Consider the following 27,080-nt stretch of genomic DNA (forward strand, 5'->3'; position numbering starts at 1 on the left):
TCAAACTTATTGGATTGTGGATTGAAATTACTCCAAAGTTCAATTGTATATATCAAAATGGATACAATTGTGTGATCAAAGAAATGGACAGTTGTTTTTATACCTGGATTAAGTTTTATAAACTCTATTTTTTTTTATGCTTTCAATGTTTTTCTATATAATTCATATTGTATTAAAGTGAAAGAACAAGATGCTGAAAAATAACGACCGATCGCAAGATATTGATAATTTAAAACTGAATCAAGAGCTATGTTGTTGCATAAAAATATTCTTTTATATTTTTCCATCTTTGTTGACAATTCGTGTTTTAATCATAGAAGGATTGACCGTTAGACATCAGTCAGAGCAGTATTTTTAAAGCTTGTCAAGTTTTTCTTGAAGTTTGTTTTTTACAGACGTTAATAATATAACAAAATCGTCAGCATATAACAAGCACATGCTCGTTATTCAGAATAATAAGATCTATACATTGATTGAAGTATCTCGAAAGATCACTGTATTTAGTACTTTGATTTTTACAGTGCACATCAGAGTTACTGACTTCATACATTTTCTTATTAATTTTGTAAAATACCCCTATGTCTAGCAATTTCAGCTTGAATCCGGCATGCATAACAGCATCAAAAGCTTTTTGGATATCTACGAAACATAAATAAACCCTACCTTCTTTAGTGTTACAATATCTATAAATGATATATTTTTTTTAAAAATAAACATGTGGTAAGATGTTCTGTGGATTTATCAAATCCAATTTCACTATTATCAATAATATTGTTTGATGTCAAATTTTGCTCCAATCTTCTATTCACGTTACTGTTAAAAACTTTTCCGATTGCACTGCATGTTTTATTATACATTTTGTGCTTTCCTATAACTAAACTTTACCCTGTAGTTGGGGTCTGTGTGACGTTAAGGTAAGATGTAGTATTGAGGTAGAGTGTCGTCTCTGTCGCCATCGTAGTCGACGGCTGCGCTGAGGTTAATGATCTTCTTACTTCATCATAGCATTCAGGATCTGCATGTCAAACGAAATCAATACATGTTACGTTATTGTAAAAAAGCATGCAGTGCAACATAAAGCGGATTTCGTTTGTTTGGTGAGACATAAATGATGTAAAAGGGTACAGCATCTTGATATGTACACTGTGTCACAACCAGCGAAAGACTCGTATAATTAACAAACCTGCGAGATCAATAAATAAAATAACATATTTTTGTTGTTTTAAGTTTAATTTTAGAATTTGTCACTCCTTTGGAGACATCGCCAGATTACGGTGATCGTTTCTCATTGTGCTCATGCCTATGCTGACACTGCAACTCTGTTTTAAGATCATAACCGAAAAATTTCTGATGCCGAGTACTTGGCGAAGAAGCATCCACTACCTATCTTAAGAACTCGGAACCTCCCGGAAGAAACAATCACTACTTATGTTAAGAACTCGAAACCCCTAATGTGAGCTACCCATGATAGGCCACTGCGATCGGTATAGACTAAATACATCACATAGGACGATGCAAATACTGTTAATTTCAAATACTTTGAAGCATATCAGTAATCGGGATGGTATACTGAATGGTCCCCAATACTCCATACTTTTAAACCGCGTTGCAAACGATGGTGAAATAATATATTGGTATTTCAGTTAACTGCATTCAAATAAGATGTTCTTGTCAGTCTCTATGATCACATCATGTACCAATAGAAAAAATATATTTTTTAGATAAAGATTCTAGTATTCAGTTTACTTCACTGGGATAATAAGTGGGGCAAACAAGTAATCAAATTATGTGAAGCCTAAAACATTTAAATGGTTCATTATAGCTTATACATCCACTTCAGACTAACATAGACTTTTCAAATATGGCAGTACCACCCACCCTGATATAATGATGATGCGGTGATACAGAAACAGTATGCCCTGGGTTATGCTCAAAATATTCAAAATATAGTTTAGGATTTCTCTCATTACTGACTGATGCTTTCTGTTCTCATTATTCTTAAATGCAGTGCTTGTATCTAAATGCACATTTAAAATGGGTGGCGGGGACGAAGTAGCAGAGCTCTTAACGTTGGGGAATGTCGAAGAGAACGCACAATCGTGTTACACAACTACTTATAGCTAATCGTGTGGCTGTAGATTTGTTATTACAAAAAGAATCGAAGTTGCCGATAGATTCGTGTTACACTCTAGTTATTTGTACGAATCTTATCCCTGCTTCCAAACGATGTCTAACATTATATACGTTGACCTCCCAAAACTTCCTATCAGTTATTTTGGTTTTGTTTTTCAATATAACTAATGACTACTGCGTATACAGACCTATACGTTATTTTGGTTTTGTATATCAATATAAGTAATGGATACTACGTATACAGACCTAGATTTATTAAAACAATGAAATGCTTTACTGTTTTCTCCGGTAGAACATGTTCAGCATTGCAGAAAAATGTATAACTCCGTTAGCAGATTATATGATTTTTCCCACAATTATTGCTACCTTCATTGTCCGATAAAACAGCAAAGGGGGACATTATATTCTTCATATCCGTGTTTGCCCAACTATCTATTCTGTATTGATTATAGGGGTTATGAGATTGATCAGTGTTCGTTATCTTCTCCTTTCATCTATATCTGTATGTATTTTTAGATAAAAGGTATATCTAAGTACTAAAATATATAGTTGACCATTTCTTTACTTTAAACAGAACAGCCAATGTACCATTTGACCTTGGTGACGCTCCATATTTAGTAATTGTTACACAGGCATGTGGTACTAAAAATCGAACTAGTTTGTTATAAATATGCATTCATTGTCGAGTATGAAAACAATGTCAATTTGAAAGGATATATAAGAGAAAAGATTCAGTGAATGTGAAATAGGAGTATGACATCACTATCAATATGTGCGGTCAAATACATGTATATCTCTGCATTCAAAAAACATCTTTTGGCTAAAATTCCCGCGTTTATGAATGTTTGAGTTCAGATATATTATTGTACCGTAATAAAACTTACAGATAGCAGTACATACATTTATAAGTTATATTATTGTATCGTAATAAAACTTACAGATAGCAGTACATACATTTATAAATTTCAGACGAATTGTAAACATTTGGACATGTCTTGCAATTTGTTGAATAACTAACACGGATACTCTGTAACTCTGTAATAAACATGGCACATTTTCTTGCTACAAAGAGACACAAATATTACAAAATATATCTGATATTCATTTGTTAAATCTATATTGGTATGAAAAACATTGATAAAATAAAAAAAATAAAAAACATTTATCGACACTTGATACAAACAAAAATCAAACATGATCAAAGTAGATTTTTAAAGTATGGAATGGAATATATTCCAATGTTTAAAACAATGGGGGAAAGCATATAGTTATACGTGGAGGGGAAGTTAATATATTTACAATTTTCAATATCATACAAATTTAAAAGTTCCTTATTTGTTTTAGTAATTTTACTCGTGTACTTATTACAACCAAAATATTCAAAAAACATATATATCAATCTATATATGTATTCATTTTTGTTTGTATCACGCGTCCTTAAGGTAGAGCTGTACATTGGATGTATATTGATGTTGCACAGACTTCAACTGTTCCATTCAGCCACTGATTGAGGACGCAGTGGTACTCAAAAGATTTACACATTTTAGGGATGTTTCGGCAGGATTTTCTCATTGAAGCTGCATCATGTTCCTTTTTGTTGATTGGACAGGCATTAACTGATTGTTCTGTAGATATCGATTCTTTGCACGCAGATGCCGGCAGTTCTATATTGTGTACGAAATTTCCTTGGAAGGTGATTATGAGAGTTAACATTACCTAAAAAAAAAGACGATATTGTAAATTGTGTATACTTATATATGTACTTATGGTTGATCAAAGTGTTGCTGAGAAGGATTTTGCTATGCTTGACACTACCCAGTTTGGAGATATTCCAACAAGAGCCCCATGGTACAAAATGCTCACTTGAGCACTTATCTGTATATTCTTCGAAATGCGCATCTGGTGCATCGAAATTGGTACCGTATAAGTTTTACATTATGAACCCTGGGTCGAAGCCTCTGCTGGTGGACTGATAGTCCCCGAGGGTCTATACAGCCCAGTAGCTAAGTACTTGTTATTATCTTGAAAATATGGATGTATATTTAATCGCTGTTATAAAATTTAGAAATTCATTTCAAAATTAAGGATTATCTTCCTCATGCATAGCTCTTATCCTTAGACGAATTTGACTCCACTTTTTGGCACGCTGGTGTTGGCTATAATAGCTCTAGAATTTCATTGTTATTTCAGATTTCAAACATTTTGGTTGATCATCACTGAAGAGACATTATTTGTCGAAATGTGCATCTGGTGCATCAAAATTGGTACCGTATAAGTTTTACATTCTATACATCAACTGCTTTTGGAACTTTTTGTAATATTGGCTTCATCGATACGAAGTTTAAAATGAAAATGAAGCCAATATTACAAAAATGTGTTTCCATATCAATGCAGTCTCCTAATTATAAAGGATAATATTATCTATTTTATTCAATACGATTTAAACTAGTGTCCCCCGTCTTTTTCGGGATAATTCACTTTAAACAACCGTGATTGCACACTTCATTGGGAATTTACACATGAATCTAACAAACCTTTGACCTAGTGGATCGCAAACGAAGATTTTACAGAGGTACAGATGTAAAATATTTCCACATGAAATTATAATCCCTTCTGTGATCTACCGTGTATATCCCTACCCTTGTTAAACGTTTAATCCTTATCGTGGCATCGCCTTCACCAGTGGAGGGGGTACGACTTGCACAATTTTGAATTGAGGCTAATATGGTATTTTATTACGAGAAGAGAACTCGTAGTTGACTCTTCTAACTTTTTCAAACACATAATTTGTTTGCCCTTACCTTATGTATTCAGACTTCTTATGATTTAACGTCATTTGTGTGAATAAGGTTGTTTTAAAAATCTAGTGGCATAGATTCTGGCAAGTATGCATGGACGTCATGAGTGTTGTGCAGTATATGTTATTCTTTAATAGTTCATGCATAGTGACGTCATAGCTGTAGCATAAACAGAACATGACAACACACGCAATAACATAACACCTGAATAACTACAACATAAACAGAACATGATAACATACGCAGAAATGTGACAAAAATTATAAATTTACAACACATAAGAACACAATGTAACATACGAGTACATTAACCACATAATATCAAAACATACACATAATATAGTTCTAAACCACAAGTGTAAAATTGACAACAAAGCATACAAACATAACATAACACAAAACCATAAGTGTAAGAATTACAACAAAGCATAGAAGCATAGCATAGCTTTAAATCATAAGCGTAAAAATTACAACCAAACATAGAGACATATAACACAACACCATGACCGTAAAGATTACAACAAAGCATGCAAACATAACATAGCTCTAAACTATCATCGTAGAAATTACAACAAAGCATAGAAACATAACCCGTCATAGTATAACGACAAAACATTACAACATATGCATATCACATTTAGCACTAAACCATACACAGCTAACATTTCACATTTCATCGTTCTTGTATATAAACGAGGTTTGTTGTTTGTTTCTTGCCTTTGAGAAGTTTTCACTCCGAAACATCATCTACAGTTGGTGAAATGCCACATGTGTTGACTTATGCATGAGCTCAATACCATAGCAGTGAGGGGTAATTGTTTTTGTGCCAATACCTACAGAGACGTTGAATTACCTATGTGTTTAAAATCATATCCAAAAGACCCGTGGTTTGTGTTGCTCATGTCGAGATCTTGGCAAAAAACTGTGATTATCTTTCTGATTCTATGTTTGCAAATGACTCTAACAAATTGTTCTTGGTGGTTTTTGAAAATGTATTTTTGAAACAACCTCATAGAAGGTATCTAAATCCGTATTGCAGCATTGTTGCCTCCTCCTAGTCATGTATAAAACCAACACGTAAAGAACCCTTCTGATTGATTAACTCCACTTCCTGGTCTGGTTATCAAACAATAGCGAACACTGACTCTTTGTCATTTTAAATTCCGCGTTCGTTGTACGAGTTTGTTCTGGGCCATCTCTGAGTTCAACCTGGTCTCTTGTCCGTGGGTCATGGTTTGAACTTATTTGAACATACACATACATAATACTATATAAATATACGAGGTATAATAAAAAAGTTCGCGAACTATCTTTATATCTATATAGACCACAGGTCGGTTCTGAATCTAAATTGGCACACATATAGCCGAAATAATGTATCAAATATAGCATGAATTGCATATCAATTTTCGTCACATTTGTGACGTCAAAGTGTAAAGATAATATGAATTTGTAGATGACTGTGACAAAAATGGATGATTCAGAAGTATTTGAGCAGAGAATGGTTATAAAGTTTTACGTAAAACTTGATAAAATTCTTTACGGAAATATGCAATGATATATATCCTATAATAGCTCTAAAACTTCATTGTTATTTCGGATTTCAAACATTTCGGTTGTGCATCACTGAAGAGACATTATTTGTCGAAATGCGCAGCTGGTGCATCAAAATTGGTACCGTATAAGTTTTACATACATAAAGTCTGTGGCGATAAAGGTCTTGCCATAAGATCAATAAATAAGTGTATGGAGCGCTTTAGTAAGGGAAGGGGTATACGATGATGTTCGTTCTGGGTGCCCAGTGAATGTTAGTATGGAAAGGAATGCGTCCCAGGTTGAACAGTTAGTATTCAAAGATCGATGAGTCACTATTAGAGAAAAAGTTAACGATCTTAATATGTACAGAAGATCGTGACCAGTAAACTTCGAATGCAGCGAATTGTACATGATTCCTCGCCTCCTTCTGCCGAAGTAAAAGAGCATGTGGGTAAATTTTTGCCAGTTTTATGTCAATATGTATGCAAAACAAGAAACAAAAGTTCATAAATAGAATTATAACATGTGACCAAACATGGGTACATTTCTACGAACCAGAAAGTAAATAACAAAGTTCAATTTGGGAGCATCCATCCTCTCCATTCCCATTGAAAACAGGTGTAACGAAGTATGTGGGGAATGCCGTGTTCATTGCTTTCTGCGATATCAGCGGAATTACTCTTAATCACAATGGCACCCTAAATCTTCATCTACTGGAGACTACAATGCGCCTGTCATTAAATGAAATTAATGTAAAGAGAAAGCGCCAGATCTGATCCAGACTGGATTCATTCTGCACCAGGACAATTCACCTAGCCATAAGAGTTCGGTTGTGATGGACATCATGGAAACACGGGGTATAGAAATCCTAGCCCATCCCTTTACAGTCCAGAGTTGTCAATTTCTGACTTCTGGCTATATCTAGTTTTGAAAGATAACCTGCTGAGAGAGAAAGATGTTGGTACTATTGTTAATAGTGTACAACGGAACAGGTCATATGATGGCTTGGGTCACGTGCTCCGGGTGTGCGCAGATCAATGACAGAAGTACATTAAAGTTGTAGTGGCCTACTTTGAAGAAGAATAAACTCCTAAACCCACTTTGATTTGTATCATGTAATATATTCAGCTAGAACGCGAACGTTTTGATCACCTCTCTTACAGTCAAGCAAATGTTTGTTCTCGTCTGTATACTTCAAGTATCTCACATCAGAGCGGGACGTAGCCCATTATTTGAATAAACGTTAATCAGTTTTAAATGTAACTAAAGATGCTCGAATAGAAAAATGGTAGAAGTCAGTCTCACGGTTCCCGATAAATTGCAAATGTTAAAACTTTTTCAACAACAGCGACGACAACCATGTAATGATGTTACATTTTGAGTATAGTATGCCAAAATTATAGTCAGAGTTCTGACAAACAGAACACAACCCAAAGGGGACCGTACTATTTGTCAAAACCCTAAATACTGTTTTTGCAAGGTATACGAAAAGTGCAATATCATCTTCATTTCCAGATAAATCTATATAATACGTCTTAATAAAGCAAATGGCGATTACACCGAATGTGTTACCAATAAATGTTTTAAACACTGTATCAATTTGTTTGTTTGCATTTGGTACATAACTATCAAAAACGGATGATAACGAATCAGTTTTGTAATTTCAAATACTTTATTATGGTTACATTAATCAGAGGTAAACTTGAGTAAATATGTATATTTGTCCGTCATAAGTGTTGGACTTCCATGCCGTAATGGTCAGCGCGTTCTCTGAGCAAGCCACTGCCCCGGTTTCGAGCCTTGTGTCTCTGAATAATTTGGGGAAAATCATATAAATGTAAAGAAAATGTAAAGACACAACACAAACAGTGATAGTGCACGTTTATCTGCTCTGTGTGAAAGTAGTAGGGTACCGTGTATACATGTATAGGCAGAAACTAACCGGAAGCTTAAAGGCATTATAAAAACAACACAACAGCAGACAGATAATGCGCATACAAGTGTCTTGATCAAAAAGACTTGATCATAAGGCTCAGGTGAGCTAAACTATTGATTATAGATTTTTCTGCAAAATTCAATAAAAAGATGAGTATTCTATCTAGAATATTTCTATTGTACATAGTTTCATAATTACCCACTCTATACAGGTGTTCCGGATTTTAGGCATCGTGACTGACGTGAAGGCCTGTAATGAAAATTATGGACGAGAATAAGACAGACACTGAGAAATTAAGTAGAATAAAGCAAAACAACAAGATAGGTGTTTAGGTCATCGTTTAATGACGTTTCTTTTTCAGTTTGCTGAAAGATTTTTAGTTTGATTCCAGGAAAGTGAAACATCTTAAATGAATTGACATTTTGTCAGCAAAATCAACATTTTAAAAGGGGAAAATGTTGATCAGAACCTTGTCGCGGTGGTTTAGAGGTAGATCTTTCACCCCACATGCGGAAGGTTGGGGTTCGAATCTCAGCCGCGACAGACCTAAGTCGTTAAAAAAACCCAGGTAGTGACAGTTCCATCGCCATACACTCGGAATCAGGTGTGAATGTCACGGGTCCTCTGAGATTACCATAAACACGGATGTCCTTTGTCACAGAAAGTGTGACACGATAACGAACCCTCACTGCTCAATGGCCGTAAGCGCCGAGCATATGCCTAAATTTGAAGCCCTTCATCAGTAGTGGTGACGTCCCAACATGAGTGAAAAATTCTCAAGTGGGACGTAAACCAAGATACAATCAATCCATTAATTATCAGAACCTTGAGTTATATCATTGTATTTCTGAGGATTTGAGTATGTCCAAAGTGAAGTAAATCTGAAAGGCGTGATTTAAACCCAACACAAGCAATAGTTTTACAAGTATATCTTGAATACCTTAATGAGATTCAGGGATCATTTTGAGAATGGGTTGGTAAAGTTTTTCTAATGTTACAAGAGATGCCCTTTTAAATGTGCATATCAGTTTCCATATACATAGAGTGTTTTGGCCTCGATGGAAATGCTGACTGTGTTGGTAGATATCCATGTATGCATCTCCTTATTTTTTTCATTTCGATCACTACAACTACTATTATGAGCAAAGCTTGGACTGGCCGAAGGTCCGTCCGCGAAGCAAGGTAACACGTATGTAAAAAAAATAGAAAATCAGCAAATGAATGGAGATAATCTCTTCATACATTCATTGAAAAGTTTGTTATCGTTATGGGTTGCGCAATTTTGTTTTGTTTATTAGTTGCTTCTACGGTTATTCTTGTTTTAATTTTGAATGCCAAAAATACAAGACTGGCGTGCAATTTGTAATCAAACAATCAGGTTATTAAAATGAATGGTATGATTATCAATTTTACAGTTTTTAGCCAATCACCAAATAGAAAAACAGTAATATGACTAAATAGATGAATGAGGCCATGAGTTCCTTTGAACAGAAAAATACGATACAGTGTATATTTGCTCTTACTGTTTTATCACTTTGAAATTGTTGGTTAATTTTGTTCAGTTCTAAATGTCCTTTTTGCAAACACGATGTATTGTTGTTTAAAATTGTTTGATTTGATAAAGAGATAAATGTGACGTCACAAAGCACGGTTTACATTGGCTAGCGTTATATTTCCCGCGATAAATGAATAGGCGGATCCTGTATTTATCCTCATATATATATATATAGCGCAAGGGGATTTTCATAAATAAAACAAATATATATTTTAAAGTGAATTCTAATTTACCGTACTTAATCAATAGAATTATGAACGCTAATGGTCACTTCATCCTTCGCTTGGTCTAACGTTCACACCGTATATATATTAATGAATAAGTGTAAATATTGCAATAAGCGGCTCATGGACAATATCGCTCATATGAGTAACATCGGCCCATATGCAATGATTTCACTTATATTCTTGTATGTAAAACTTTGATCCTCTATTGTGGCCCCATCCTACCCTCGGGAGCAAGATTTTAGCAAACTTGAATCTACACTATTTCAGGAAACTTTCATGTAAATGTAAACTTTTCTGGCCCAGTGGTTCTTAAGAAGAACAAGATACAAGATTTTAAAGATCTCCTCTATATGTTTGTATGTAAAACTTTGATCCCCTAGCGTGGCCCCACCCTAACCCATGGAGCCATGATTTTGATAAAATTGAATTTGAACTATGTCAGACTGGCATTTCTGTAGGTGTGCGTAACAAAGAAGGATAACTCTAATCATTTTAAGATTCGGGCTTGGACTGTACAATATTCTTGTGCATAAGCAGACTGCAAGTCATTGTGATTGTTGTCTAACAAACTCAGTCAGGTAAATACATATACTACCACAAAATGATATCAGGCAGGGCCAGCATGGCGGCCATATTGCTCATTTACGTGCATCTAGGAACGCTTACGATAGCCCTAGACCACTCGTGGAGTTAAGATCAATATTGATTAACTCTACGTTTACGTAGTGAAACGGCAGCTGGAGGAGATGAAAATGTGAAAAGTTTACGACGACGATACGACAACAACAACGACGGACAATGGACACATTTCGATCAGAATAGCTCACTGCATTCGGTTCAGATGAGCTAAAACGGTTTGAATCAGTTTATTAAAACTTACAATTTATGTTTTACTTGAAATCAACACAATTCCAAAATAACTCATGAATCATCCATAGGCTAACAGATGTGATAAAATCAATTTTGCATTCATAATGTTTGTATGCAGTGGCGTAGTGGTTAGAGCATCGCGCTCAAAATCCCGATTTGAAAATACATGAGTGTGTTTCACGCAGGTATATACTTTTATTTATGAACCTTTACGAATCATGTCGGCGTGAATCATCACTGTTCACACCATCATGCATCAAAACCGACATCTATTTCTTAAAGGTATAATAACGTTTCGCTCTTCTCGTTTGATAATCGAGCAGTATTCTCATGAAAACGTTTCAATATATACATGTATATATGCTACACTGAACTGTGGAGACAGGAAGGAACAGTATCTAAATCATAAAAACGGCCAATGTTGTATACATATAAAAGTGATAAATATCCTTATCTAAAATACGAGTATGATTTTCTGTAACTCCAGGTCCTCTCCGAATCCTGTTCAGGATCACAGTTTATATCTTGGATCATCATTTTCAATCTGAAACCATTATTTAATTGATTGATCGCATTACAAGACCGATCATGTTCAGATGGCGTCATTACAAAATACTTAGTATGAAAATCATGTAAATATTTCATGAAGTTACAAGGCGCATTACGTTTCATTTTGTTCTGATGGGAATTCCATTCGAAAATTATGTCAGTCACTTTTCCCTGCATAACTATCATGGAATTTTAAAAGCATAAATCCTTTGATTAGTTGATAAAAATAAAAACGTTCTTTATACATATGCAATTTCTATTTCATCCTGTGAAACATTATTGACGCCGTGCGCTTTGCTGGATTGCTGATAGCTGATTGTTTTTGCCTGTCGAAATTCTATATCGAAAATGACACACTATGTTACGTTATTCGTGCTGTGTATTTCCTTTTTACAAACTCCTTTATTATCACTGATCCTTCTGTAATTTATATATTTGCTCATTTGTCTCTGTCCCCCAGACTCGTGTCCGTTGCAAGTTACAAGAAACATCTGTGTAACTTACGCGTACATAAATAACTTTCCCTACTTTATAGTTATGTACACTGACCAACAACGTACGTTACTATCACCAATAACTCGCCAGAAAAGTTTCGTAAAAGTATGCACAAATATATGACCACACCATTTTCGTTAAGCAGCATAGAAAATGCATAAAACCTCGTTAAAATTACAACATCTTCATTGAAACAGTTTTTAAAAACTGATGATAATATATAAATCAATTGTGGCTATCATTGTATTTTTAAAAAAGATATCCAACAATAGAAAATGTACCAGCATAAGAGTTATTGCCCTTGACAATACTTTGTTTTTCAATATAAATAATTTTATATAGAAAATATAAACCCTTTTCTGGTTCAAATAATCTACCAAATTTTTCATTGCATCCAGTGAATAAAATTCTCACAAAAGATATATTTCTAGCACGAACAAAATTTAATTTAATAAATAATTTTACAAAACCGATATGAGGATAGACCTACACGTGTAAGGCTGACACTGATTTGATAGGATAGTTTTATTTAGACATTCATTGCAGCCATTTTAAGTTACCGGGACATATCTATTTTTATAACCTTACTTATGGCGGATTACTTGTACAGTTTACATTCCTGTAACAGTCGTTACCAATTTACAATAATAACGTCACACGTTACATGTTCAACTACACAACATCCAGTTCTTACTGTACCGTGCTCTCTTAGAATACAAATTTTGTGGTAACATTGTTTGGGCCAAATTAAGATAGTACCAAACACTTGTAAAAGTAGTTTTCGCCTCGATCTCTTCAGTTCATTTATTTGATGAATGAAATTCCCATAATACTAATATTCAATGAAGTTTTGAACAAACTACATGCAATATAAGCCAAAGCATGCATTTTAGTATATTCTGAAAAAAAAAATGTGGGAGACATCCAATATCTTGGGGGTCAGGGAGTCTAAATCTTGAATGCATTTCATTTTTGCGAGATTTAACTGTCTATCAGAAAGTAACGGGTAACTTTTGTTGTGTAGCTAGTATAGACCTGATATGTGTACACATCAATACGCAGTCAATGCTCTTACAGGATAATGAAGGTCAAGGTCCTATATTAAGGTTAAAGGTCAAATATCATGACATCGTTTGCCGAATGTGTTATTTTGTTCTTCATAAACTTTTCTAAAAAGTCCAAAATATCCAAAATCCTAGTTTGAATTCTCTTCATTTTAAAATAATCAGTTTCTGTATCATTTTGTTCATTATATTATATTTTTTTTTTCCAAAATTTAAATAATGCATCTCCTTTTACAATATCTTGATATGAAACTATTTTAAGTTGAAGATGTGCTATCGACGAGCCATGCATGTTATATTGTATATCCTGGTATACACAAATATATCAATTACAACATATGTTGTCGAGATTTAGTCGCAAATAGGTCAGCTGTAAAATAAATATTATGAATGTTTGTGATATCTCTATAGATAATCTTTCCATAGTACACACTCTTATCACCAAAGTTCGTTGGTGTCTAACTGGGGTCAGACACCCTATATTTGAAACTAAGGAGAGAAAAATATTTGGGATACCGTACATTTCTTTATAACATGCACAATAAGAGATTTTGTTCCTGAAAACAAAAATATTAAAGTTTCAGAAGAAAATGAACTTGAGGAAATATTTTACGTATCTGTTTGGCTTATTATATTAAAGGACACATCTCATATTTTCAAAGTATACAACATTACATGCATTTCGTCTTCTTTATGCTTATAGTAATTAATTCTAATAGTTCGTTCGCCGAAATTTTGCGATAATTAACCACAATACAGACTTAAATCTAAGCCCCGATTTCTAAAACTCTAGTTAATTAGGTAGGTAGTCACGTGGTACAGTGACGTCACATGCGCCCTTCGGATTGTGAAAGTAATACGAGATATTATTAAAAACTCAACTTTTAGGGGCTTAATTCATTTACCATGGGCAACATTTTAAATCGTGTTGCTTCGCACTTTTATTCAGTTTGTGAGTAAAATGTCCGGAGTTTACACATCGAGAAATTCTTCAAAAAGAATGTTTAATCCTATAGTAAAAACCCAAATATAGCGAGAAAAGCGTGTATGAAATCGGCAATATTGTGAGTAAATAATGTTTATATGGGTTGTTGTCTACGAACTGTTTGATGATGTTATTCCTTTATACATCTGTAATTGGCGCTGTTTTTCTAAAATAAACAGTGCAATCATTATTTAATTTTGGATTAGACAAATTATGATACGTTAAATTGTTAACAACTAGGCCCTATGCCAAGCTATTGTCACGAGTGCATTTCGGAAAGTAAGAAAAAGACAATACACACACAAATCAATAAAAATATTCAAATTTAAAGTGGTAATCACATTATTTTATTTTGATAAAGCACTCTTATTACTATTTTTGAAATGTGATCTGCACGTCTTTAGGTAGTACGAAGTGGGAGCGCGGCGTTATACTGACGCACTCAAGATACTACGAGTTCATTAAGGAAATAATGTGATAATTCAATTTAAAGTTAGGAAATACAATATTCTACTATTTGTATAATTAAAAGTTCAATTATTTTGTATCTTTAATTTTTTTTTGTAAATCTACCAGTTGGTAGCAGTTACACTGTATCGTCAATATATATGTTGTTACAAGGTGAAGGTCAGTTGATCCGGGTGTGTATTGAATATTAAAGAGCAAAATAGAATGTATGCTATAGGCCTACCAGTGCATATAGCTTCGACATATCGATTTTCTCGCAGTTTATCAGGGTCCCTCTCCAAGCGGGTTTTAAAAAGGTGACTGGGTGTGTGTTTAAGGTAAAGTTCTTGCTCAATCAAAAAAAATATCCACGTCTTTTTTCTCATACCTTCCTTCGAAAAATTGAAAAATACTCAGTCTAAATCCTTTCTACCGACAAATAGTACACCCGAGCACGGCACAACATATTTTAATGCATTATTATTTACAAGCCGTTACCGTGATAATTGTTTTTTTTTGTCGATTAAATCTAATCTGTTTATGAAATGGCTATTAGGTGTTTTCAAACCCGAGGGCGCATATGACGACACACATAATGGCGCGTAAACTAGCGAAAGGAAATATGCATATCGCAAGATTTGAATTTCATCGCTTTCAAACTCGAAAAATACGCAAAATATTTCATTTAAAACACATTTAAAGTAGTTTTAGGCATAAAAAGAATTAATTTTGTTGAAAAAATGAAAAAGTTTAGAAACATGCGTTGTGTCCTTTAAGTATGCCTTGGTAAAAAAAAATCAGTCAAACACATATTTTCATAAAACACTACTTTGTATACTATATGAGACATCATTATATGTACTCTTGTCACTATCTTTTAAAATTTGTGAATTAATTAATATTGACTGTAAATAAGCTTGTGTTGAACGTGCACTATCATATTTTAGTATTTTGTTTCTAGCAAGATAGCAGTGTTTAAATCTTTATTTGATTTGATTTATCTATATATTTACTAACTAGCAACATGATTGCAAAAATCTATTCATTGCTGATGAATATATTGCCATGTAAAAGATGTTTGCAGAAAACAAGCCGTAAACCTCATTTGAATGATGAAATGTTGCTGCATGCTTGCAGCTTATAGTTGTCGTACATCTGCAGGAATATTTCCTTATATGGGTATATGGATATTTGCAGCAAGCATGCTGCAAATCGCACTCACAAAGTAAAATGTTTGCTGCAAATATACATACTTATCTGCGGCAAACATACGTCAATGTACACTTTATTAAATAAAATCTGACTTCCGGTACTATTTGCAGCAATGTTTGTTGCAAACGTGCAGTAAATATTTGCAGTAAGGCTTTTGTCAGAGTAAGGTGCATATTGATTTATACCAGTGCAATGCAACGCTCAAAAGGTACGACGTCTCTATGCTATATTCATGCGATATGAAGAAGGCATCGGGGACGAGGGATGGGTGATATTTACTTCATAAAGACTTTCTACTCACACCATCCTATCTAAGCTATTTCAAATTGAAATACCGACATGTTGAATAACAAGAATTTACGGAGTATTTACAATTTCTAGTGTTAAAAATGTGTTTATGGTGAAAAGTAACTGTCCACTATAAATCTGCCTAAAATACTGACTATGACAGATTTTAATCCAAAAAGTGTTTGATAATGAAATTATTACGTACAATTCATATGCTTTTAAGTCACGCGTACTTTGTGTGAATATAGATTTCTGGAGGTAGGCTTTTATGCAATCAAAATAAAGCGAACCTTGCATTATCTTTTAAATTCTGTTTATCTTACTTTTTGAATCGCTCCTTTTAAATTGGTTGCTTTGTATATTTTACCAAGGAATTTCATCTAATTGAATGATAAATAAAATGATGTAAGTATCAACATAAAAAACCCAGATGCCATGTTATTTCATGAGTTGCTTTTTATATCGTAGGTCACCATTTATCAAATCACAAAATACTCAAAATTTATGTTTTGTCATTATCGATTTGGAATCCCGTATATATAGAGGACGAAAATACAAAACGCTATATGATTTTCGTATAAATCATCAACGGTACATACGGGAACATGAATATTTATAAAAAGTGAAAATAACGAACAGTGATCAATATCATAACTCCTAAAATCAATACAAAATAGATATTTGGGAACTCATGGACCCCTGGACACATCAGAGTAGAGGGATGAAAAATAGAAATGGGGGAATTACATGAAGTTCTATAATGTAAAGTATGCTTTTGTGCGACAGAGCAATGGTGAAACCAAGAAGAGAAGGTCACTTCATAAAAAGAACGCCGACGTGTTGCAGTTCACATCCACACGTATTTTTCAAAACTGAAATTCCTTTCTTTTGTTTACATTCTACTTTCATTTCTATCAGATTTTCAGCCGTTAAAATACTTAGTCTAGTAGATTTATTATACTTATTAATAACGCATTGTCCAGTGCATTCACAAGGAAATTATTACAAATGGTAAAGATCCATGTATCAAAGGTCAAAACATTGAAAATACAAAGACTATTCGACATCGCGTGGTCTGGAGACACATGTAGCCGGTACTTTCTCTTTTACACAAATTCCAATTTATAACAATTTCAAATTTGCCCCTATAAAACAAGTGTTCCACGTAGGTATTAGGCCTATACCTATTTTTAAATACTTACGTTGTTAATTGGCGCTGAGCCAAGCTGCGCGTGTAAATTCTGATAATGGCGGCGGTCGGAAAAGGTTTTGAAGTAGAGGGTATTGCTAAAGCGCGGAACAGAAAATGAAGCGGAACGAAAAAAAAAAAAACCAACACCCGAGGTAACGTGTGGATTAATTTGTCCTGTGGAGAGTAGATTATTTTTAAAAAGTACAATCACAAAACATCAAATGAAATGATTGAGAACTTCTATCACTCTGTTGATGGTGAAATCGTGTTTCCTACGAGGTGTTTATGTACAGGAGGAGTGAAATAAAATTTTGGTGTAATGAACCACTTTAACAAATGATTATTAGGATAAATTTTCAAAAAAAAAAAAAAGGAAAGAGAAAATAAATAAACAGATATAGAATAAAGGGAAAAAATAAGTTGAATTTCCATGAAAGGTCAAATATGTCGAGGTTTATTTTTAATCAGATAGGGTTGTATAGACTGTTGTGATGACGATATGGCACTGATTGATACTAATGTGGTTACTTGTCAGTTTGGAAGCTCCCATCCAAGTGACTATACACTTCAAAGAAAAAGCCACATCAACCTGCATCAACTCTAAACCCTCAAATCTTAATCGTAAGATCTACATGTCTGCAGAGAAATTGTAATTTTCGACATTTCGGTTGCATGTATGTTTTTAATTTACAAACTAGAGTATTCCAAGGACAATATGCGTCATTTACGGGAGTACCAGGGATCATCAGTTATGTTTAGATAACGTTCATGCAAGAAACACACATGTTAAATTTCAAAGTCATGTTTCATAGGATTCCATGATAGTTCTAGGTAATACAGACGGACAGAAGACGGAAAATAAACAAACATGCGGATAAAGGAATATATAAATGTCGCTGCTCTTTGTAATCCACACAAACCATGCCTCTTAAGATATTAGATTGAAAAAAGAAATGAAATTGTGTCGGAATTGTTCGTAGTACTGAGGTAAATATTGGGTTGTCGTGGAGCGAGAGAGACAAACTCGGGTTTTAAACGCGTCTGACGTTATTATCCACCCAGAGTTATCGTTCCCTTTCGAGAATGATCTATTCTGTACCTGTATTTTATGCAGAGGTCATTCTCCCAATCTGCAATAAAGTGCTATTCAACAATCCATTCATGCAAACCTTTAAAATATTTTTAAAAGAAAATCCATGACAATCTGTTTGTGCAGAGAAATAATCGATATTTGGGATTAAGGTGACTCACAACTATAAATAGATGTCAAGAACCTTTACTCCATTGTGATGTATTCTATAATTAGAGGACAAGAAAATCAATAAGACTGCCTGTCAAAATGGAGCATCATTTAATGATGACGGTGCTAACGTGTAAGCGAGCGCAGGTTCATATTTTGTGATGTTACCCGACATGTAATTACAATCATATACAATGTACATGAATGTGGTTAAAATATTTATATACTATGTGAGGTTAAACTATCTAGATACTATATATCTATCATATATCTATTGAGTATCGTGAACATTTTTGAATGAAATGCGAAGATAACGAACAGTGATCCATCTCATAACTCCTATAAACAATACAAAAAAGAGAGTTAAGCAAACACAGACCTCTCGATGAATTAATGAATTAACCTGTTGTGAGAATTTAAAAGGAGAAGGCCATGCATTTCGATGATAAGAAGAAGCTAGAAATTATAAACGGATAGGAGTTGTCGGATGATTGCATCATTCTAATTTCAGCTTGAGATGGAACATACTTTCGGTAGTGTATCAGAAATAAAACTATTGCTGTCATCAGGGGAAAACCGCATAACAATGATAGAAATTGTAATTGTCTTCAAGCATGAAGGTAAATCGTTTGCAAATAACAACATGCCATATATGCAGAGTCTTCAAATTATTTTTACAAAACTTCAAGCATAAACAATTCACCCTTCGGTTTTTATAAGAGACAACTAAATGGGGCGGTCCTTCGGATGAGACTGCAAAACCCAATATCCCTTGTTACACCTGTGTTGTCTCACGATAAGGTTTTTCCCAGTTTTAAGTAGCTCATTACACTAAATCTTTATCTACTGACTCGTTAAAACACCTCTTATGAAGGATGATTTCAACATTGAAAAAGTGATACAAGCTCTCAAGTATTTTATATGAATTGTTTGTGATTTATTCCGAAATGATTACAAAAAGGTAGTATAAATGTTTGCAAATAAAATACTCTAGAGTTCAAATTTTGCTGTTATTGGGTGTGTAATTTTGCTGTTATTGGGTGTGTAATATGAATATCTAAGAAAAGATGCCTAAACGACTCAGACAGACGTTAGAAATGTTTTAAATAAAAAAGTATTCATGAAAATTGAAAACGTTATTTGTTAATACTTACTAACTCTATGGATAAAATCTTCAAAAAACATGCCAGTTACAAAAACAATATATCAGAGAAATATTGTAAAAAAAAGAAATTGAAATAAAAAGGTCAAAATTCAGAAATATTACGATTTTTCTAATCTAAACCATGCCTGATTGGAATTATAAAAAGTGGTCATAGAGAATATTGTAATCAGAAAATGGTTTACAAATTAAACGAATTTACAAAGTGAACTAATTCATAAAATTAGAAAAACATGATTATTTTAGGAATTTCAATCAATTTTGATCGGGATCGGTACCCTTTTCTCTGGTTTGATTATGGTGATTATATCTTTTGGCCATTTCGTTTCAATTTCTTTTTTGTGATATAGTTCTTCGATATATTCCTTTTCTAACTGATATGTTTTTGAAGAATGTATTCGTAGATTTAAAACAAATATATAAACAAATAACGTTTTCAATTTTCACAAATATTTTTTTCTAAAAACTTAAGATCAATTCTATGTAAAAATCAAAGAAATCAGATAGGGTCTGGCCACTCAATGTCACAGATTTCTTTGATTTTCACAGTATTAACTTTACTTGCACCATCTTACATAATTTCAACCCCACCACCGAATTTCTACCATCCGTTGCCATGGAAACCGACAGCAGTCTATGAGGGCTAATTGAACTGCAAAATTCAGCCCGTTTAGCCCATGTTTTGTCCTTGTGGTATATAAAAAATTGAAAAATACAACTAATTTTCTCCATAAATCTCGATTCCCCATAAAATTCCCTCCTTATTTATGATATCTATATCCACCTATGGTAAAGAGTGTGTTACTGACCGCTGTACCAATGTATTATAATTTGGCACTTTGCCAAAAAGTGATTTTTTGTTAGATTTCATTGATGAAATTAGATAATTGGGAAAATACATACAGCATAATCAACTGCCATCAAAGGATGTCCATATCAAAGACTCTTAATATATATAAAAAGATTAATGGTGAAACGTAGTACAATTGATCTGTAGTAGCATGAAAACTGTAGATTTGGGCATTTTGCCAAAACGGGATTTTTTGTTGGATTTCGTTGATGAATTTAGATAAATTGGAAAATACATACAGTATAATCAACTGTCATCAAAGGATGTCCATATCAAAGACTCTTAATATATATAAAAAGATTAATGGTGAAACGTAGTGCAATAGATCTATTGTAGCACGAAAACTGTAGATTTGGGCATTTTGCCAAAACGGGATTTTTTGTTGGATTTCGTTGACGAATTTAGATAATTTGGAAAATACATACAGCAAAATCAACTGTCATCAAAGGGTGTCCATATCAAAGACTCCTAATGTATATAAAAAGATTAATGGTGAAATGTAGTACAATAGATCTATTGTAGTGCGAAAACTGTAGATTTGGGCATTTTGCCAAAAATTCATACTAATGACAAATAATACAACCTACACCATTTTCAGTTAAACTGAACAATATGAGCAATTGATATTTCAAAAATAAACATGGAGAAGTTTAGCATATTAATAAAAATTAGTTAGAGTGATTAAAAAAACCCATAAACTGTAATCCAGTAGGACCCCCCCCCCCCCCACCCCCTTCCCCAAACACCAAGTAGATTTTGCAATAATTTCCATAAACGAGCTATATTACATGTACTGTATTGTCATGTAAACTATTATCAATAACTATAAAAAGTCTTCTCAAGATATTGGGTAGATACCAATAAATTGTTCATTGTACTGCCTTGTATTTGTTGACCTTTGACCTGGAAATCATTAGGGTCATCTACTATTCATAACCAACCAACATATGAAATATCATAATTGAACAACAGGCCCAAGATATTGGGGGGACACCATTGCATAGAGTACTAGCTACATTGCACCTAGTCATTTTTAATTGATTGATTTATTGATATTTTCCGCCACACTCAACAATTTTTCAGTTCTCTGATGGTGCCCAGTGTTTATTGGTGAAAGTGAGAACCCAGATACAATGTTCCTGGGAAGAGACCACCGACCTTCCGAAAGTAAATTGGGAAACTTTCTCACTTAATACCAGCGCGAGCGGGATTCGAACCCACGCCGACTGAGGCCGTGTCATTTTGAATGCTATGCTCCAACCACTCGGCCACGGAGGCCCCTGCCATTTTTAATCTTTTGACCTGAAAATCAATGGGGGTCATATACTACCAGTGACCAACCCCTGTATGAAATATCACTATCAATCAAAGGGTTCTGAAGAAACTGGTCAGACATCAATTGTACAGAGTATTGTATTGCACCTGGTGACCTTTGGACCAGAAAATCAATAGGTGTCATTTTCTACTGCAGAAACTGCATGAAACTTTAAAATTTATTGAAGTTTGTTCAGTGTTACTGTACTCTATGTTGACATACCAGTAATTAGTAAATTTATAATATTAACACAGAACAACTCATTTTTGCAAAGTTGTTTATTCAACAAACATGGATCACAATGTTATCCAAACAACACAATCATCTTTTTTTAAAAATCATTATAATAGTGATTTTCCTTCAACTGTTCAGTAATGAATCCTTATTCAGTAGGCTCACATAAGACACTTGCAGGTTAATTTTGCAATGTTTTAGTTACATTAGTCTTCTGACACCAAAACTTGATCTTAACTAAGTCATGGTGTTTCCTTAGAAGAACAGTTTACTGAATCAGGATGGACTTGTGTCGTGAGGTGTGTTCATTGACTGTAAAACTCGCAGTTTTTTTTTCATTCTCAAGAGCTCTTCTTTGTCTTCTATATCACATAAGAGTCATGGAATGCATCTTCTGCTCTTCAAGTTCTAAAAAATGTGTTGAACAAATATTGAAAAGTTCATCTTATTTTTCACATTTTCATACAGTACACACCTAATTCAATTTGATTAAACTAAATTTACATGTACAAGATCATTCATGATGCTAGAATAGTAATTTTACCACTTAATTAATTACTAGTTGATAGATTATCATGCCCGCCCACCCGCCCCTCAAAAATCATCTGTGAAATAACATAGATTTATATATCTGGCATTAAATTATGCACTTCTGTTGACAAAAACTTGTTTGTCATCAATATATTTCTCAGAAAATAAAAATTAAAAAATAAAATCTTCCCACAGTCTGCCCCATACTTTTTGGTGACCCAGGATGATAATCTTACTAATTAAGTTGAATTGGCCTAAAGGATGTTATGTTTTGATACAGTTTGTATACATGTGTTTATGCTGTATTGAAGAGCTATTAGTAGTGTTAATACTCATAAATTAACAAGATGTCCACAAACCTTATTGGTTACCTGAGTATTAATCAAATTTAAAAAAATTCAAAGTATCACTATAACTCTAAGGGCTACAAAATCCATGTTATACACTATATGACTCTTTTGGACCCACATTCACAACCCTGTGTTTTCGAAATTCGCAATTTTGGTACCCCTTTCTGTTTTTCCTTCATAAGCATTCATCTTTATTTAAGGTAGTTCCACCCTCCTGTGATGTCATAATATTTTGCGGAGTCAATGATTTAATCAGATTTATGCATAACATGAACATAAATTGTGTTCGAGTCTTTTTTAATAGTTATTGTAAAAAATCTTGTATAACCATAAAATATTTCAAATGTATATGAATATAATCAATGAGCTACATTTTTCACAATGCTATACGAGTTATTTCCCCCTGATTACAGGGAGCGCGCATCACATTACTGTCATTCGATGGTGTCAAGTAAGGAATAAATAGAAAATTTGCAATATCTGATTGCAATCAATTGCTAGTTAAGGAATTTTTCTAAGAATTAAGTGTAATGGCTTGAAAACAGTATAACTGAACAAAATGTCTTAGTCACTGATTACATGTATGTGGCCCATGTGTGTTTTTCTTGCAAGCAATGTATGGTCATGATGTAACAAAGTATGTAAATATTAACTAGTCCTCAATTTCTTTAGATCAGAATCATGATGTCCTTAGTATATCAGCAATTCTTCATTATTAATTTCTATCAATATTTTCAACAACCAAACACAACAAAACATGCAATAAGATATGCCTAAAACACATGTACAACCAACGCATACATGTACATTATAGATTTATCGTTTCACAATGAACGACACTACTTGTTGCTAAATGTACACCAGATATCAATAAACAAAGCATGTTAATTATCTTGAATTGGCATCTCTAGTGTAAAATTTTTGTTAAAATTTAATTGTTAAGAATTTTCAGGCATTGTTATGAAGTCACACCCCCCCCCCCCCCCCCCCCTCCTTATCACATGTATGCTTTCATTGTGCTCTTAATTCTAGGTGTCTGTTGTTTTAAAAACAGACCACTACTGAAATCCTCAGTATTAATTACATAATTTGGACACAAATAAATGTCAAATACACTTATACCCCCCCCCCCTTCCCCAACTCTACAATTTAACGAAGTGTATATCTGAAAAAGTTTTCTCCATAAAATTGAAGAAATCAAACCCTGGTTCTAAAACAAAATTCTCAATTTTGGTATAGAGCATTTTTAAAAGTACCGTCAATCCAGAGTCCTTAGATTTACAATCTATGTTAATTCCCCTTGTCCCAAAGATGCTTAAAAGAAATTTGAAAAGAATTGGAAGGGTGGTTATCAAGAAAAAATATTAATGTTCAATTAACGTCTTATGATGACTGACGCACACAAATAGCAACATGTAGGTCACTTGAGTGATTCTCAACATTGACCTAATTAGAATTAATCATTTTTACAATTGATACTGAGCTCATACACATGTGTACATATATATGTGCATCATTGACAACAAAACAACTAGTCTTTTTGAGTATGCTAATTAAGTGAAGTAATAATTTTTTTTTAGGAAGTTGTGATGAAAACGTTTCAAGTCATCATGTCGCATAAAAAATGGATGGTCTCCTGTGATTATTCTAGAGAATTCAGTTTCCATGCAGGCTCTATAACCAAGAAACTAAACCCAATGTACCACATTCCCCACATCTATTAATTTGTTTTAGGATTTATAATACTGGGATTCAAATTTGAATTTCAAATTATGTATTCAATGTGTATGTATTAATGCTGAATATTTACCTCCTCAAGTCAGCAACTTGGTCAACTCCATCTTTAGGTGATTTGCACAGTATGATGCTCATACAGCTGAAACACAGAAAAGCACACATTAATTACATAAAATAGTGGTCATGTACTTTGGCCAAAATATGTGATTATTGGATGAAAAAGTAAGAATTCAAAGGTATTTGAATATTTACAATTTACATTTAATATTTTTTGATTTACTTCAGTTGACAGGACCTACATGTATTAAAATTTGAGGGCCCAGTTACAGGACCCAATTCAAAATCATCAATTTTTCATAATTTAATTTTTCCAAATCAAGTGTCCTAAAGTTCATAATTACAGATATTAGAAAACTTTAAATCATAATAGTATTTGTGTGATTTCTTCTGTAGATTAGAACCATCACATATTAGTGGGGGTTACCACAGGTAAACAAACTTGAAAGTAGCCTGGCTCACCAATATATATGATTTTAACAATCTTTATCTAGAATGCACACAGGCATTCACATGTTTGTTTTTATTGTAAACTTGACAGTCAGAGAGAGAGAGAGAGAGAGAGAGAGAGAGAGAGAGAGAGAGAGAGGGTGTCATCACTTAGTATTACATAAATTAAGCCTAGTCCTTTTGAAAATTTCCACATGAAACATGATTTTATAAGTATTCCCCAATTTTTACAGATCCTGAACTCTGTGTAAATGTGATAGGAAACTCCCTGAGTGAATGTTAGGTCGGGGACATACTTAACCAGTATTCTATATTGTACACCCATGCAGTTAATCCGAGATTCCTCTGACTCTTACCCCCGCTTTTATATTTGACAGAAGTCACAAAATAAAAGCGGGTTTAAGAGTCAGAGGAATCTCGGATTACCATGCAGTAAATGACAGGACTACTTACAATGTTCAGTCTACATGTATACCACTATAGCTGACTAGCCTGGCTGGCAGTATAAAATAAATTGGGGTTCTCATATGTTTACTAAAAGCCAAATTTTATGATACATTTTATTTAGCCTTTACTTTAGAATTTGGATTCTAAATCAAATAGAATACTCACGTCAATACAAGTTCCAACACGGCAACAGGCAGGGCTTTTTCATATTTTCTATGAATATGTCTGTCAGCCTTCTGTTTCCCTGGTCATTTTTTTCAGTCGGATGTGATGCAATAAAGCGTTAAATTCCACAACATTTACTTTTTCTACGAATACGTAGACGATTGGATGCTAGAGTCCGGTGACTATGGCAAAGATCAAACGGATTTGTATTCCATGAAATAAACCGGAATCCTTTAGCACAATTGAAGATAAAGATCGTGGTAGTGAATTAAGTGAACAAAGAGCATCTGATATTGATAAATATCTGAAGAACAAATTGAATAAAAACTCAATTTCCACCTCCTGCCATACTGAAAACAAATGAAGGCTGTTCATATCTCCAATACAAGAGAATGTTACAAAGGGCAATAACTCTTTCTGGTGTATTTTGGTTTGTGCACCAGAGGAAACTACTGGTTTATGTGTTTACCTTTGGTTTCTCCACAAATGTGTTTCTGTACTTTTTTAAAGTAAGATTCAATACATTTTACTAGCATGTGAGTTTACACCAAATGACTGGGCAAATATATTTTATCCCTCTCTAAAAATTACATAAATCAAACCCTTATACATCATAAAAATAATTATTTCTATTGTTTCCAAGGATTAAATAAATACAAAAAAAATTCTAAAAGCTAGAACCTAGCTCAAAATAATTTTTACATTTGTTGTTTTTATAAACAATAGCGTTTAATTTTTGATTATTCAAAATATAACATACATGTGCATATCTTGTCCAGCTGTTGTTAGAGGATCGGTTTCCATGGCAACCGTTGCTAAGTCAAACCTTTGCATGTCCTTTTTGTTTTATATCTATCATAATATTGTTACACACAAAGTTTCATAAAAATCTGTGACATACCGTGGCCACTGAATTTCGATAGTTACATAGAATCAGTCTTAAAACGTTTATATCCGAAGTGTTTAGGCGTGTTTTATTACATATTACTACCATGCACCAAATCACAGCAACATTTGAACTAAAGCATCTCTTATTTGCAAATAAAACACATTTTTTATCCTTTCGGGACAAAAATCACAACAAAAAAACCAAACTACTCATAATGATATGTATAAAATTCAGCCGAGTGTACAAAATATGAAAGTAGTAGATATTTTAATTAGATACCCCTTCCAAGTTGATGGCGATCGATACCCCCCCCCCCCCCCCCTATCTTCATATGATTTTACAGCTTATATATGTGCATGCAGGTGAA

The 27,080-nt window shown here is 33.6% G+C and overlaps 1 protein-coding gene and 1 long non-coding RNA gene across 2 annotated transcripts in view; both read right to left on the reverse strand.

Moving 5' to 3' along the window:
- Positions 1–17,720, reverse strand: part of LOC130046622 (uncharacterized) — a 36,776-nt gene extending 19,056 nt beyond the window's left edge. Inside the window, exons 1-5 of the mRNA XM_056143750.1 lie at positions 17,297–17,720; positions 8,601–8,651; positions 3,588–3,849; positions 3,088–3,195; positions 886–1,015 (exon numbers count right to left, since the gene is read on the reverse strand). Of these exons, the coding sequence (XP_055999725.1) occupies positions 886–1,015; positions 3,088–3,195; positions 3,588–3,849; positions 8,601–8,633 (533 nt within the window). The 5' untranslated portion in view covers positions 8,634–8,651; positions 17,297–17,720. The remainder of the gene's footprint in view (positions 1–885; positions 1,016–3,087; positions 3,196–3,587; positions 3,850–8,600; positions 8,652–17,296) is intronic.
- Positions 17,721–21,791: 4,071 nt separating this feature from the next.
- Positions 21,792–26,726, reverse strand: LOC130047947 (uncharacterized). Its single transcript, XR_008796760.1, has 3 exons — positions 25,825–26,726; positions 24,779–24,844; positions 21,792–22,495 (listed from the first exon to the last, which is right to left on the reverse strand). It is a non-coding gene; the product is annotated as an uncharacterized LOC130047947 (long non-coding RNA).
- Between the last annotated feature and the right edge of the window lie 354 nt (positions 26,727–27,080).

Source organism: Ostrea edulis, chromosome 7, assembly GCF_947568905.1.
Source record: "Ostrea edulis chromosome 7, xbOstEdul1.1, whole genome shotgun sequence".
In the NCBI taxonomy this organism is placed as follows: Eukaryota; Metazoa; Mollusca; class Bivalvia; order Ostreida; family Ostreidae; genus Ostrea; species Ostrea edulis.